This window comes from Alosa alosa, chromosome 7, assembly GCF_017589495.1.
Source record: "Alosa alosa isolate M-15738 ecotype Scorff River chromosome 7, AALO_Geno_1.1, whole genome shotgun sequence".
NCBI lineage: Eukaryota > Metazoa > Chordata > Actinopteri > Clupeiformes > Clupeidae > Alosa > Alosa alosa.
In genome coordinates this window covers 32,424,087-32,440,046 of record NC_063195.1, presented here as the reverse complement: position 1 = coordinate 32,440,046, position 15,960 = coordinate 32,424,087, and the positions used below count along the sequence as shown (strand labels likewise).

At 46.4% G+C, this 15,960-nt stretch overlaps 1 protein-coding gene across 2 annotated transcripts in view; it reads right to left on the bottom strand.

The window, feature by feature from the left end:
- Positions 1-15,077, bottom strand: part of mxi1 (max interactor 1, dimerization protein) — a 31,573-nt gene extending 16,496 nt beyond the window's left edge. The window contains exons 1-3 of one of the 2 annotated variants that reach the window (XM_048247426.1): positions 14,750-15,077; positions 12,174-12,276; positions 8,489-8,518 (exon numbers count right to left, since the gene is read on the bottom strand). In XM_048247426.1, the coding sequence (XP_048103383.1) occupies positions 8,489-8,518; positions 12,174-12,276; positions 14,750-14,972 (356 nt within the window). In that variant the 5' untranslated portion in view covers positions 14,973-15,077. Of the gene's footprint in view, positions 1-8,488; positions 8,519-12,173; positions 12,277-12,564; positions 13,084-14,749 lie in introns of those variants that run through there. The other variant, XM_048247427.1, reaches the window with a different exon arrangement.
- Positions 15,078-15,960: the final 883 nt, after the last annotated feature.

Below are 15,960 nucleotides of genomic sequence, written 5' to 3'. Positions count from 1 at the left end.
GAGAAAAGGAGAGCCAGAGAGAGAGAGAGAGAGAGAGAGAGAGAGAGAGCAAGAGCAAGAGCAAGAGCAAGAGTCATCACTAAGCCTCCCTCGGCATTCTGTTCTATGGATATGTCCTGTGTGGGGGGACGACAATGGACGCCTTTCAGTTGGGTCAGACAACTGACAGCCAATTGTTGGCTCAGTATAGCTAACAGAGTCAAAGCACGGGAAGGAGAATGGACCCATCTGTTTGGGTCTCTCCACAGCGGGCCCGACCCGCTCACAGGGGACCCGGTGGGCACGACACATGGGCTTCCCAAAGAGGACCATCCTGGACAGGTCTACCCTGGACAGGTCTACCCTAGGGTGGGGGGTGGGGGGACAGGGAGCTGGCTCCCAGAGAGGTAGGGAGAAGAGGGACAGGAGTGGCTAGCGTGGGTGGGCTAACGCAGACAGGCTTAAGCTCTGGGAAGCCAAGTCCAGGCTCCCTCTGATATTTGGACATGACAGCATGGGATCTGAAATGCACAAGCAGCGAGAATGGGAACCAAACACACAAACAAACAAACAAACAAACATGAACAAGCCAACAGGCCTCATTCTCACATGCTCCTTCTCTCTTACTTGCCCTCTCCCTCTCTCTCTCTCTCTCTCTCTCTCTCTACCCCTTGCTCCCTCTCCCTCGCTCCCTCCCTGGGACAGGGCGGGCAGGGTAGAATAAAGTGAAACTGAAAGCAATTACTGAGCTGATTTAGCCCCATTATCACGCCTGCTCTGTGAACACTCGCCAAGCCTCAACTAGGCATCCGCACTGAAGCATGGCAGGGGAACACATCAGGGAGGGAGAGAGAGAGGGAGGGGGAGAGAGAGAGAGAGAGAGAGAGAGAGAGATTTTTCATCTATTCATCTCATTCAAATACTATTCTTTCAAAACAAAGCTGTTTTTCTTACTATGTGCTTAGTTTGTGTGCATTTTATAATCCGTGTGATCTCTGCGGCGTTGGCAACACTGTAAATACCATGGTCATGTCAATAAAGCTTATTGAATTGAACTGAATAGAGAGCCGGAGGGAGGGGAGAGTTTACACAAAGCTCTTGAGAGATCGAGTCAGAAACAACAGAGACAGTAAGTGGACACAAGGCCGGAGAAAATGAGGGACAGAGAAAGATGACAGAAAGAGGGGGATGAGTAGAACACAGCAAAGGAAGAGTGACAGCTGAGAATGGCAGTTCTCTCTATGTGTGTGTGTGTGTGTGTGTGTGTGTGTGTGTGTGTAGTAGGATCCAGTCCTAACCAGCACAACATGGGGATTAGTCTACATGTGCAGCAACTTAGCAGAGCACAGGTTACACTGTATGGTCTTAACATCTGTAAAGCCCCAACAGATAACTGCATACCCAAAACAATCCACTCTCTCCTCTGGCCCCTTCTCCATGTCCAGCCTCCCCCCATCGCTCTCATCTACACTGACCCTGGGTCATCAAGGCTTTGGATTACACACTAATACCACAAGGCTGCCCTAAAACATGGAGCGAGAGAGCGAGAGCGAGAGAGAGAGAGAGAGAGAGAGAGAGAGAGAGAGAGAGAGAGAGAGAGAGAGAGAGAGAGAGAGAGAGAGATCACATGAACACAGATGTTAGCTTTGGAGACCACTCATCGACTATAAAGACACACACACACACACACACACACACACACACACAAAATGAACTGGCCCAGAATCAAATAGGGCTTGAGAGCTGTAATGCAGCACCAGCAATCACACACGCCGTGTGCCCAAATTTGGGATGTAGATTGCATTCCTGCAATAATACCCCCCACCACCACCACCACCAGCACCCGCTCTCCAACTCCACTGCACTGCACTGCTCTGCTGCTCTGGAAGTGGGCCCGCTAGGGTCTCCTTTTCTCTAAGGCCCCCCTCCCCCTCATCCAGATCCACGGGAAAGGGATAAGAGCTGCACACTGACCAGGGATCCACGGTCACCAGACCAAAGACTAGCTGCTCTGTGGATCCCAGTTCTCATTGGTTGGTGAGGGAGGTGGGGATGTTGGGTTGGGAGGGAGAGCTACTGGTTGATTGATCCTGGTGGCAACCCCCCCCCCCCTCTAATCTGCTCCCCCACCTCTCTCTCGTTCTCTCTACTTCTCTCTCGTGAGGAGCTAAATATAGTTCTCCTTTCATCCCTTGATGTGTTATGGGGGGTGGCAGTGCGATCACTGGCATATCCTTCAAATGTCAAAAAGCAAACGATTCCCCACCCAAACATTTCAATCCATCCTGCAGACCCACAAGGTGCTGACATCCCAGTGGTGGAGCCCAGTCTGACAGAAGACGTGTCTCCTGGGGGTTTGGTGCTCTGACCTTGAAGATCTCATGGTCTACCAGTCAACTAAGCTGTGGAAGTCACAACACTAGCCACAAGCCCACTACTGAGATAAGGCGATATTCAAGCTTACAGGTGATCACGGGCTTCATGCTACCTGGAAAAATAAATTTGCTTCCCTTTTATCAGGCTGATAGCTCCTCTCAGTTGTCCTGTGTAGTCCAGATTTGTCTTTAGCAACGGTAGCCTTGGCTAACATGCTAACTGTTCATATTTAGCACAAAACACTGGCTGCAAAAGGAACCTTGGCCAACTCAAAAATGGTGTTAATTATGAACCACTCTGAATTTCATGGTAATTAAACATCCATGCAGATGAAGTGTTAGCTGTCTGCTTCAAATTCACATTCTGTGGTTATAAACCTAAAAAGTGGTGCAAATCCAATTGGCTTAGCGGTTATGCCAAAATGTTAAGCAGTGCCGTGTTATTGTGTGCTGGCCATTTTATGGGTTAATTGGTAGTAATGCAGGCTTTGGCATTACGTTAGTGACTATTTATCTGACCTGTTTCTGCGCTGAATCGCCCTTACCTGACTCAGTTAATCCCGCTTTCTGCCTTGACACCACCCTCTACCACTAAGCACAGGTTGACCAGAGGGTAAAGGTGAGGCCAAAAACTCAGCTCCGCAGAAGCACGACTAAGGACCATAAGTGATAATGTGGAAAAGATTAGCCTCCATACATCTTAACTCGCCCCACTTTGGCCCGACAACGGGGAAGCAGCTACTGCGCACCTCAGTAATGCCTGGCATTAGGAACAGGCCTGAGACACCAAAGGACACTTTGGCTACTTACAAAACTCAAGCTGAGCTGTCTGAGGTTTGAAAATCCTCCCAACTGTTTCTGTGTCAACCAATCTAAATTTGCAAAACTCACAATTATTGAAACTGTGAGTTGCCTGCGGAAATAAGCGGGCAAAACTGGTCCTCATTTCCGAGGTGACAGGAAGGAAGGGGTCATGGGGCTTACCCAGTGTGCCCAATGCTACTGGCCAGACATGACAGACGTGCAGGGGGCCAAGAGGTGCGGGCAAGGCCAGCTTAGGGGGAAGGGGGGGGGGGGTTGTAGCTGAGAAGGGACTGGGGCCCAGGGGTGAAACTCTGCCCTCCTTCAGGAACACGGCGGTGGATGGCGTTTCTCACCTCACCTCATCACGCCCCTTCACCAACGAGGTCTCAGAGGGAGAGAGAGAGAGAGAGAGAGAGAGAGAAAAACAGCACAGCTCTGACCTCCAATTCTCAAATGACATTTCCTCCACTTTTCTGAGCAAAAAGGAGGTGGTTGGTGTGTCCTCAAAAATAAAAAAAGCAAAATGGAAAGAAAGCCATGACAGTCTTGCCCAAGTATATGGGTGGGTGTGGGCATGCAAGCAAAAGTGCATAGCCTGTTCCAGCATACCTCAAGTCAATGCTGGCTAGTGTGTGTGGTGTATGGTGTGAGCTTATTAGTGTGTTTGAGCGTGTGTGTGTGTGTGTGTGCGCAGTGAGTGTGCCCCAGCACGTGTGTTGAGAGCATTCTGTTCTGCTGGACCAAAGATCAACTCTCCTAAGCTGCTTTATCCTGGCCAAGAAAAGCTTACACGGCATCACACAGCACAGGAACAAATGCTTCCAGTTCCTCCCTCTGTGGCTCCGGAGTATCCCTCAGGGACAGGGCAGCGCTCCAATCCCCACTTCCTCTGAGTGCACACACACACACACACACACACACATACACACACACTACCTAATATGCTCATGCACGCACATGCCCATACCCCTACATAGACACACACAAGATAGACGAATACACTAGGCACGAGGCACACACATACAATCATCTCCTCAGTTTGAAACTGTATGTGTGTGTAAAACATAATCATGGGACATAGAACTAAGGAGTGTCATGTGAAGCTAACAAGGAGAGAGAGAGAGAAAATAAATGAAGACAGAGAGGCAGAGGGTCCTTAACTTGAGTGACAGGTGTGTGAGACAGGAAGACTATTTGTGTGTGTGTGTGTGTGTGTGTCTGTTTGTGTGTCCTTAAGACCTCAGAAGGCGGAAAGCGACAAGGTCACAAAGGCACGATAATCAGACGGAAAACAATGAGTGACAGGCGTGTTGCCATGCAAACCCCTCCGCCCCCCAGGCCAATCCCCAGGAGGCGCTCGCCGATGCACCACCACGCCTTTTCCTCACGGAGAGGCTGAGGACACAGCAGCACACGCCTGGCTATTTTCAGCCAATCCCGGCTTGGCGAGCTTTTCCTGGAGAACCGAGGAAGGCGGCCACAGCCTTCAATCAAACACAGCACTCGCCAAAAAAACCCTATGTGTGAGCAACCAGAAAAAAAACACTGGCTGATTTGGCTGTCCAGGCAGGCAGGCAGGCACCGAAAGCAGGAAGCAGACACCAGCTACGACAAAGAAATAGGTCAGGACCGACAACGTGAGAGATCGACTGAGATAAAGGACCCTCATACTTGTGACTTCTGACAACACACAAACAAACTAAATGAGCCATAAGGAGGGATTGTTTTTTTGTGCAGCGTAGCCAAAACTGATCACCACAGTGCACGTGTGAGACGGACCTCAGGCGCATGAGGCGTGTGACCCTACAGATGGAGCTGTTAGGTGGGTGCTGCTGCTGCCGCTTGCACGCTGCTGCATCCTCTGCACGATCCACAATCCACTTGCAAAAAAGACCATCTGCAAAAAACAGCTTGCAGCAAAAAGACCATCTGCAAAATATATATATATATATATATATATATATATATATATATATATATATAAAATATATATATATATATAAAAAAACAAGCAAACTCACTTTCACTTCCCACAATGCACTGAGAGCGGGACAAATGCCACTTTGACTATGTAAACAGGGAGACACTTTTTGGTCTCCAAAAGCACTGCAGGCTTGTGTGTGGAGTAGTGGCTGGGAAGACCTTTAATGCACTAGAGCCTTAAAGTACGTCGGAGCAGAGCGGTCCGCAACACATATGGTACGGTCCGGAGTGAGACGCCACTTGGAGAAGAAAGAGCTCTCAATAACCTCCTGAGACTTGAGAAACACCCCAACAAAGAACAGAGCAGACGGAAAAAAAGAAAAAATGAAAAAAAGAGAGTTGGTTTTGAAGCATACAGGAAAACCAAGCGACAAGCTGCGGGCTTGTCTGGTTGAATAGCAGTGTGTACTTCTGTGTGTTCTTATGGGCGTGTGTGTGTGTGTGTGTGTACGGGTAGGTGTGTGTGTGTGTGTGTGCAAATGTATGGCTATCCAATGAGTGTGTCTCTATGGGTGTGTATTTGTATGGATGTCTCTGTGTGTGTGTGCCTATGGTGCATGTGTGTGCGTGTGTGTGTGTGTGTGTGTGTGTGTGTGGAATGTGGTTTCCAGCTCTTTCATCTTCCTCCCCTGCTGGTCTGGGCTGGAGGGGTTATCGCGGCCTGCGGCAGCCTTCTGAACACACCACACTGCACGCTCAGCAACACAGGCTTCCAGATCCTTTTCGCAGATAGTGAACAGACTGGTGGCACAGGCTACGCCTTCGCTCCCTCCACACACACGCTCTCCACAGCTCAATGTGGTGTTTGAGGTGTTTTCCACATGCAATGGCTCATGCAGGAGTGGAAGTAATTAACGTAATTATAGTACTGTGTTTGCAGCAAAGGTTTTTATCTGCTGTCTGCATCTCTGGAAGAATCTACTCAGGAATGTGTCTGCATAAAATGTACATATACAGTAAAACGCATTACATACACAATAGGTAAAAAAAATCCACTGGCTCATTGTATTGCGTAAATATTAAGTAGGACCAACTGTTACATAAAGTAGGACCAACTGTTCTTTGAAAGATTGACTGAAAGAGTGGTTCACTTTGTATGCATCTCTGATTGGTCCAGAAGCAGCGAGCAGCCCGGTGTTACCATATGGTGAGCACAAATGGCATGTGGATGATGTCTGGTGATCAGAGGCACCAAAATCATCATGGTCACCATCGTTACACTCATGGGATATTTCCGTCACTTTGTTCTTGTGTTTTTTGTTGCTAGTTATTTTTTTTGTAATCACCATGTGTCAGTTTCACATCTCCAGCCGCTGAGGAGGGATGCCTCACACACACGCTGCGGCCCTTATCGTTAGAGCCCAGCACCCGTTGTGCCCCGTATGCCATGTGGGTGCTATCAGCCACCACCAGCTGGCTGGGCACCCATGACTCAAAGAGAGGAGGCGAGCGAGTGAGTGAGCGAGGAGGAGGAGGAGGAGGAAGAGGAGGAGTGTGAAGGCAAGGCGAGGCACTTCTAAGTGCTTGCGGTCTATATTTAACACGCAAGGGATTCGCTGGTCAGGACGGTAACATGCCCCTTTAATACCTGAGTATTTACATCCGATGAGCCCTTGAAGCCTCCCATTGAAGTGTGCACTACGCAGGCTGCACAAAAGGTGGGCACTGCTCAGTGCTGTGTCACACACACACACACACACACACACACACACACACACACACACACACACACACTAAAAACAAGTTGCACAGCCTGTATGCCATATGGTTTAAGAGACTAAGCCTCAGACAGAAAGGGCAACAAAGGGCCAGGGCTGGTGCCTTGTGCTTGTGTGTGTGTGTGTGTGTGTGTGTGTGTATACACAGGTACACTGGCTGCAGGGTGGCAACCAGACTGACTCAATACTCTCTCCCGAAACCGGGATCGTCAGTAGAGCCGACCGCACGCGAGGCACACCCCCTGCCCTTGGGCGTTGTGTTGTTGCCGTGTGTATAAAAAAAAAAAAACAACAGCGAGCATGCCCTGCACCGGCATTCCTGCCTGTTTGGGCGTCGACGTCAACGCCATGAGACGTTTCTTAGTTAGACGATGCATTCAGTGGTCAGGGGAGGGTGAGCTTCCCTTGCAGTATCAGCTAGGCCTCGGTCACCCGTCACCAACATCATGACGTTATTCATTTCTCTGGACTCACAGGCTTTATTGTGGGACAGTGGTCATAAAATGACACTATCAGGAGGACACAATACACTGGTCTGTTAGGCAGCATTTTGTCTCTGGAAGGCTATGTGGGAAATGTGACCTGCCACAGTTACAGGCCGGGGCAAATGTTTGTCTACATCATGAACTTCAATGCATGTTTGACAGTGAGAGCAACTCAGATAGAAAAAAAGGCCGCATATATACGTGTTATGTTATATACGTGCACAGACGGGTTTCGGCTTAGCACCTTCCTCAGTGTGCTCCGAGCAAAGGAAGCACCAAGCCAAACGCGTCTGTGCAATGAAAAACACGTATATGCAAAGTGTGGCCTTTTTTCTTTCTGAGTTAACCTTTAAGTTCGGCCAAGCACTCTAAAAAGTAACATAAGAGACTGAGTGAAGCCTGCTCCTACCATATACTTTGACAGTGAGAGCAACCCATCATAACACTACAATCTAATACCACAATATAACCTAAGGGGAGGGGTGGGGCATTTTTCTAATGCATACATGCCTCTGTGTATGTGTGTGTGTGCTTAACTAAGCCAAGTTAATGTTACACAAACTGTTTGTACAGTTATGTATTTTTTAAAAGGGGGGCACAGCGCAGATCACGGCTCTGGTTTCTGCTTTGTACCCTGGCCGCTGTAACCCGAAACCTTGAAAACAGCACTGCTGCATAACCCAGCCGACTGTTGAGTCAGAGACGTAGAGACGCAGGGACAGGACAGGGGAGGGGGGAGGGAATGCCCTTAGATTAGCACAACTGGGTCACATCTTACTTTCGGTTTTGGAGGACCTGTTGCACAGCAGATATTGCTCTGGGGCTGTGTGTGTGTGTGTGTGTGTGTGTGTGTGTGTGTGTGTGTGTGCATATGTTTGCTCTTTGCTCTTTGCGCTTCCTGGCTTTTGCTGAAAAAGCATGGAATCTCATCCCCTTGCTAAATTATAATGTGTGTGTGTGTGTGGGTGGGTGTGTGCACGATCATGTCCCTTTACTGTACAAGTCCCTTTACTTCCTGTTAAGTGTCTTCACACTAGGTTGCTATGCTTCCTGGCCCAGAGGTCAGGAAGACAGGCACAGGCACTGCCACTGTCACACAGGGCAGGCAGCCATTTTGAGAAGAAGGAACATAAAGCACACTCACCGGTTCTTCTCTAGCTCGTTGTGTGTGGACCTGCAGCGGAAGAAGAGAAAGCAAATGAATAAATATGAGAGCACAGAGCAAAGGGCATGCACTGAGGTCTGCACATTTCCAATTTATTTGAGCAATTTCCTGCTGCACCAGTTCCATTAATTATTCAAATGATAGCACGTCAGGGCTCAGGTCTGTTTTGGCAAAACATAAATTGCCACCATCTGTCTTGCCTGCTTCCTGGTCGACTAGTATGTAAAAGAGGTCCTTATCAATACTGTATGAGGATTTTTTTTTTTGTATGTGTATGTGTGTTTATGGGTGTGGACGGGCGTCACAATTTTTTTTTCAGTGTACTTGCTCCTGTCAACCAGACACTCCCTTTGAAAACGAGGCGTCATGCATCTTTTGTACGCCAGCCAGCCACACGTTGACCCTCACCGGCTGGCCCCCGGTGCAGCACCACACTGCCTGCTGTCATTAGGAGCGGCAGGAGACATTCGTTAATTAAAGTCTATCCAGGGAGCAGAGCAGAGGAGAGCAGAGGAGCATGTGCACTGGCCCTGCCCCCACTCACTCACTCACTCGCCCGCCTGTCACAGGGCATACTGCTGATGCTGCTGCTGCCCTTGCCCACGTGCCGCTGAAGCAGAGAGCGCCCGGAGGACTGAGGATGCTGCTTCTTTACTGAACAAACATACCAACCTCCAAAACACCAACTTTTGGGTTGTATTATTCCTCAAAAATACCAACCTCCAAAACACAAACTTCTGGGTTTTATCATTCCCCAAAAATGTCTAAAGTTAAACTTTTGTTTAGCATTGTTATATGCCAAATGATTGTGCTGTTTTATTTGTTATTTCGCTTTGGCAACACTGTGTCTAGTACACTGTGTCTAGTCAGTCGTGCTGAAACAGAAACTCTGAACTGAAGTGAATAGAGAAATTGGAGGGCAGGCCAGAGAGAGAGTGAAAGTGAGAGAGAAGATATCAGAGAAGAAAAGGCTGAACAGAGGGAGAAGAAAGAGAAAGAAAGAAAGAAAGAAAGAAAGAAAGAAAGAAAGAAAAAGAAAGAAAAGAGAAAGAACGAAGAGGAAAGGGAGCGTAGCGGAGCTCTGGAGGGCTGGCCCGGGCCATGCGCGGCTGGCTGGTGGAGTCAGTGCAGTGGTACTAATGCGGAGTGAGGGCACATGGGCTCTTAAGAGCCTCGGCGTGTGGCTACACCACTGCAGAGAGGGCCGCTGCTCCTGGGGGTTTTAATAGCCGTTTCTACTGTACCCAAACCAGCACAGCAGGGGGCTGGGAGCCGGTGTTTCTCTCTCTCTCTCTCTCTCTCTGTGTGTGGCGTGTGTGTGTACGTGTGTGTACGTGGGATTACGCATGCCCTGTCCAGTATACAGCAGGTCTTGCGGGCACTTCCCTTTTATGGGGAACTATTATTATTGCAACACTTTCTATTTTTTCCTCCCCCTGCCCCCCCCTGCTTTCTTTTTCACAGCCCACAGCCATCCCGAGGCTGACCTAATGGCCTGTCGTTTTTCTACTGCACGAGAGGATGCAAGGAGCTGGCGAAGAGAAGGGAGGAGTGAGTCGGAGTCAGAGAGAGAGAGAGAGAGAGAGAGAGAGAGAGTGAGAGAGAGAGATGAAGAAGGGGGTTGGGTGAGAGTGATGTGGCGGCTGCGTGTTCATGTGTTTCCACAGTTGCAGAAGCGCCACGTGACTGGAGAGCAGGGGAAAACGCAGCATGCATCCCCCTCTCTCTCACTCTGTGGCTAGGCCTTCACAAAGCCCTTACAAAAAAAAAAAAACAAATAAACAACAACAATCAAAAATAAAAAAACCCCAGCACATCCTCGCAGCCAGGTGGTGGATTCTCTTCCCAGATACAACGGCGGAGCATGCGCAAGGGGACTGAACCAACCTGGGGGCAGCTGATGCGAACAGGATGAAATCATACCCACCCCCTCGCCTTACCGAAGATGAATCCTCGCCCATAACCTTATGCTAGCCTATACAATAGACCCTAACTCATGCTCGAGGGGGCCTGAGAGAGAGAGAGAGAGAGAGAGAGAAAGAGAGAGAGAGGAAATGCTGGGTGGTCTTTTGCGGTGAAACATATCTTGATTAATCTATGGGCTTATCCAGTTACCTGAGCGCAGATGAGGAAGGGGAAGAAAAAATAATAATAAAATAGGCGGATATGAAAGGCTTCCCAGAGTTTCCTGTCAAGCACCCACTACAGCCTTTAGTCTCGACAGAAGACCAGATAATGTGTTTTTTATGGGTGCAGATAAACATACAGCCCCCTGCATCAGCCGCTGAAGACAATTGTAAATCAGCAATGCAGAGATAGTAAAGAGTATGGACCAGCGGCTGTAACATCCAATCCACGCGCACACACACACACACAAACACATGCGCGAGAACATAGGGCTGCAGAGAACAACAACCTCAATGCAGCAGGGCAGAATTCGCCCAGGACCTGGTCAAAGGTTATGTTATGTGCACATTTAAAGTCAATACTTTCTTCCTACTCCTATTTCGGCCAAGTATTAAGATAAAAGGCTTTGGTGGAGTGACTAATGTATGGTGACACCAATAGCAAAGCACGGCACACGGTGGCGATAATAGGACCGGTCAATGCCAATGGGTTAATCTGACAAGGCCGTAATGCACGCCCGCAATGTTTTTAACAAACAGCAAGGAGGACTGCAATCATTCGGCTTGTGCAAGCATTTGCTATCTTTTTTATTTTATGTTATCAATTTATGACAGCATACGGTCATATTTCGAATCACGCGATGAAATGATTGAGGGGTGTGTGGGGTAGAGCATAAAAACATGTTCTGTAGGCTATGTTTCCTGGCTAAAACAAGGCAAGAAGCTTTCCCAGATGAGGTGAAAATGCGGGTGCATATGGTGGATCTTCAACGCATACATCTTGGCTCTCAACGCTCCAAAAGGTGATCGAAAAGGCTAACTTGGGCTTTGCCTTCTTGTTTTTGGAAACGTGCAAAATATCGTATCAGCCGGAAAATATGACATGCACGTAGGCTAGTCTACTGGCTGAAAACACTTGCCGTTAATAAGAGCTTTTTTCCGCAAGGGTTGTGGTAAAAATTCTCTTGCTGTTTGCGTCACGCTAACACACCATATATAGGCCTGCCCCGTGTGTGACAGTAAGTGAACATTATGTAGACGGGTTACAATATCAATTAAATAAATGTATGTACGTATATCAGATTAAGAAAGAGGTGAAATCCTACAGTGTTCGGCACATCTAGAGATTGTAATTTCCACCGGTCCCTAACGTCCATGCTGCAGTCGCTTTGACAATCAGCTGATGAAAGCCAACCGAAGCGGTGACCACCCCTCCCCCGAACGAAAAGAAAAGCAAACAGCTTTCACACATGTACTTGTATGGTCAAATAAATAAACGTATTAAGAAAAAAACTCCAACAAAACTCCAACTCTACAACTTTTCCATTGACTAGGCTAAATATACCGGCTGATGTGGACTGGCAACATAAATGATCCAAAACAGCAGTGAGTCCCTAGCTCGGCGATTATCGATGACAGTCGGCTATCCGAGATGATGGTGTTTTGGCAGAGTTCACTCTTCATATGATAGGCCTAACCTTTAAGTGTAAATATTATTCTCACATAAAGGAAAACACTCGAATATGAGCCTGACTTACCTGTTGTGGTTGTTGTTGTACTTTTTGTTTCGAAACTTCCGTTGTCTCTGGTAATTTGTGTTCTGAATAGCTGGAAACGTCGAGGCATATCCGTGTTCACATTCTGTTTAAAGAAGATGTAGTAAATTAAGACAGTAGTGAAGGCAAGTCACACCAATACTGCCTGTTGTTTAACAGCCTATTTCTGATACATTTTATGATAAGAAAAAAAAAAAAAAACTCTTCATAGATTAGGCTTGTCCGTCGAATTATGTTTCTTCTTCGTTGGGATATGCCAGGGCAACACACCGCAAAGAATTTTCTCCCATTTCAATACACAGTGACAAACAAGTATCCAAACGTCTTGACAAACACGAATATACTACTGACAATAAACAAAATCAAATAATACCTCGTTCTCTTCTTTCTAGATATTCCGCAGCTTCCAATAACCTCTGGATATTAATCAGCTGCACTGCCGTCATTCTGCTGAGGCTAACGATACGTGTTGGTATGATACTGTTAGCGACTGGGGCAGAATTATTTTTGAACGGGCGACAGGTTGACTACTATATTGTTTCTCAACAAGTATTGCTATATATAAGCTAAAACACGAGAACAATTGGTTCGTTTTTGTATTTGCTGGTTCTTCAATTCAAATCAAAGTAGGCAACTGACGTTTACGTTATTTGTTGCCGACGGTAACAAGCTAACTAATGTTAGCCCCGTTGCAACAAAGTCAGGCGAATTTCAGCTGTTCAAAAAAGTGTCGAGGTCGGAGTATCAAAGTATTAAAAGTGTGTAGGAAACAGACAACTACAAATTGTAAAAAAAAAATGAATATAAAAGATTCCCCGAAAGCCCACAGGCTGCAAAGTCCCTGCTGCCTATTTTCACTCCTCCCCCAGTTTGTTTACCTAGCTTCTCAGCTGAGAGGAGATGAACCTCTTCCGCAAAGCATTATGGGACATGAAGTCCATACATTATAAATATCTCCAATGTCACATACGCGTGCGCGCGATCACAGTAATCTCTATTTTGCACTTTTATTTCACTTGAACACACATACACATGGCTTGGGACAAATCTCAACGAATGAACATTATGCAAGAAAAGAAGGATGAAACATCCAGCTACGGCCCTATTGTTTTTTTAATCGTAGATGCAATGAGACTTGTTCATGGAGACCATGACTACTTTGCCTTAAGAATTCGGAGGCATGGTTATCATAAACATTATGTCGGTCACATCTATAAGACGATGACCGTGTGTTTTCCGAGCAATATGCAAATATATTAAAGACACACACCAAAGACATATCACAAGTGCGAGTAGATAAACACCCATGAAATGAAATCCCCATGGTCTTCGCTGGAACTAGCCTACTCTACTACCCATGTCAAGCCAGGCCCAGCAACACATGTCGTCATTCCTACGGAGTCATTTGATTGGTGACAGAGTCTGGTAAGCACTGGCAACAAAGTAGCTTTTAGCCAATCATAACGTGAGAATTTGCGCCATGTGGAAACCATGTGGCTACACCTCCCAGATATCAGGAAGCAAACAATTGGTTCTCAGAGTTGGCCAAACAAGTGGGTTGACGTGAGTCAGACTTCTTACCGCGGAAGACACTTTTAGGTCAAGAACTAGATTTACAACGAAAAAAATGTAGAAAATTCTAAGGAAACATATTTCATCCAATAACTGCACAGTAGCAGTATGCTATAACTAGTAGAACATTCTGCTTTAGCATTGCGCTGCAGCCTATGACTTCGCAGATTAAAAGAGCTCTATTTTCCCCCCTCATCCAAGTTGGATTACAGTTCAGGCATGGGAATCGAATTCCAGGTTCCATTTAGTAGCCTAGTTCAAAATTATAGCCTACAAATGTCAGCAAAGTGTGAGATCGTTCAGTTATTAACTTAGTCTACTTCCTTCGCTATTTAGGTTGCACTAACATAACTCTTGGACCATGTCCAATTGTGAGGCTAACCCTTATATCGGGTCATACTGTAAAAACATGATATTCCAAAGAAACCAAAACTTCATTCGAGTTCATATTACAGGCCTATTGCAGGCGTTATAGTAGGCCTACATCGTGCAGCGAAATAATTTCCAAATAAACACAATTAGGTTAGCCTACATATTGCTGGAACTAGTCTTAGCTTGAACATCCTAAAAACGCATCCATTAAAAATAATCCAAGCTGTTCAGCACATTAATGATCGGCTAAGGCAAATGTGAAATGACAGCAATGATGTATTCGTCACATCATGTTATTAAAATGAATAGCATCTATTGTTGAAATGCGATGCGATTCGAAGTGAAAATAATAGCTTAGTGTTTGTGTATAGTCTAGCTCATAAACCGTGTGTCTGTCACACTATCTGTCTGAAATGAAATCACATGTATGGATGCAAATACTTTAATTTGCCGCATATTGGGACAGTGCACATTTGGTCTACTTATCACTAGCTGATTGCGCCTAGTTCGTTGAACTCAAGTCCTTTGTTGTCTGAGTCTGTTGACAATGAAAGTCTTCTTTCTATGAAAAGCATAAGGAGGCAAAACGTTCTTAAGTGAACAAATGAACTTACTTCCATCTCTCCTTTCAGCACTTTCAATGTAACTTGCAGCCTCTAATAAAACTTGCACATTTTTCAGAAAAGTGCCAATCTGATCCATAGGGGAATCACTGGAGTTGAAGACGTCATTGAAAGGACAAGACATCTCAAAATCATGCTGATCCATAGACGTCTCGGAGTCCAAAAATACATCTTCGGTTTTCACCTCTTTTCTTTGCCGGACACTTCGCACCATTTTTGTTGCACAGAAAGTTCTCTTCCCTGGAATAAAATATGTGGTTGCGGCTGAGCACTAGCAGGCAGCTTCTTGTGGATTTGCTCAATGAAAAGAAATGAAATGGGAAGGAGAGAAGGCAGACTCCAGCCTATCACATTCTGCAGGGTCCTTGTGCCCGCAGGGTCCTTGTGCCCGCGTGTTCCAGCATTACGTCAACTCCCATCAAAGCTGGATCTTAGCGTCATTGAGTAGGCTACCAAAGAATAGCTTAACCTACTACAGCTATACAGCCTACTGTGAACCAACGACAGATAATATCGACAACACAGTTCGTAAAATTTATGGTGTAGCCTTGTAGCCTAATGACCAAATACCATGTAGGCCTAACCAACCTATTGATTTAAATAGCCTAGGCTTAAACTGCAAAATAACCACTTCTGTAACAAGAATAAAAAAGTCTTATTTTTTAACATGCCTACATTATAAATTATACAAATTGTCTTGAGACAGTTGAACATGTCCGGCAGAACAGATTGAATATAAGTAAGGGAGAGAGTAGGTGGATGAGAGTTTTACTGGCATACGTAAGTGTATTCTTTTGACTTCACCATTTTATTTTCATTTTGTATTCACACCAGGCGTCCCTCTTTCAGCTCTGAAAACCAGAGAAATGGCCTCGTCTCCCTCCACTTCAAAGGGCTTGCAGTAGACCACAGCAGCGTTTGATGTGAAGCTCACAGGAAACTTGAAAGCCTAAAAGCGAAGGCAGAGCCAGTTGTCTGCCAGTGCAAACGAAGAAGACATCTCAGGAACCTAGCCAGCAGGAGGGTCTCTCTCTCTCTATCTACACCCTGTACAGCTCAAGCTGCAAAATGGATGAAAATCGTGTGTGGTACCAGGTGGGAGAGAGGGGCCACACCTGCTTAGTTGATAGTGCCTCGGGATTACACTGGTGTTTGTTTACATTATATCTGCCGGCAACAGGGAAGTGAATTTGGTCTAATGT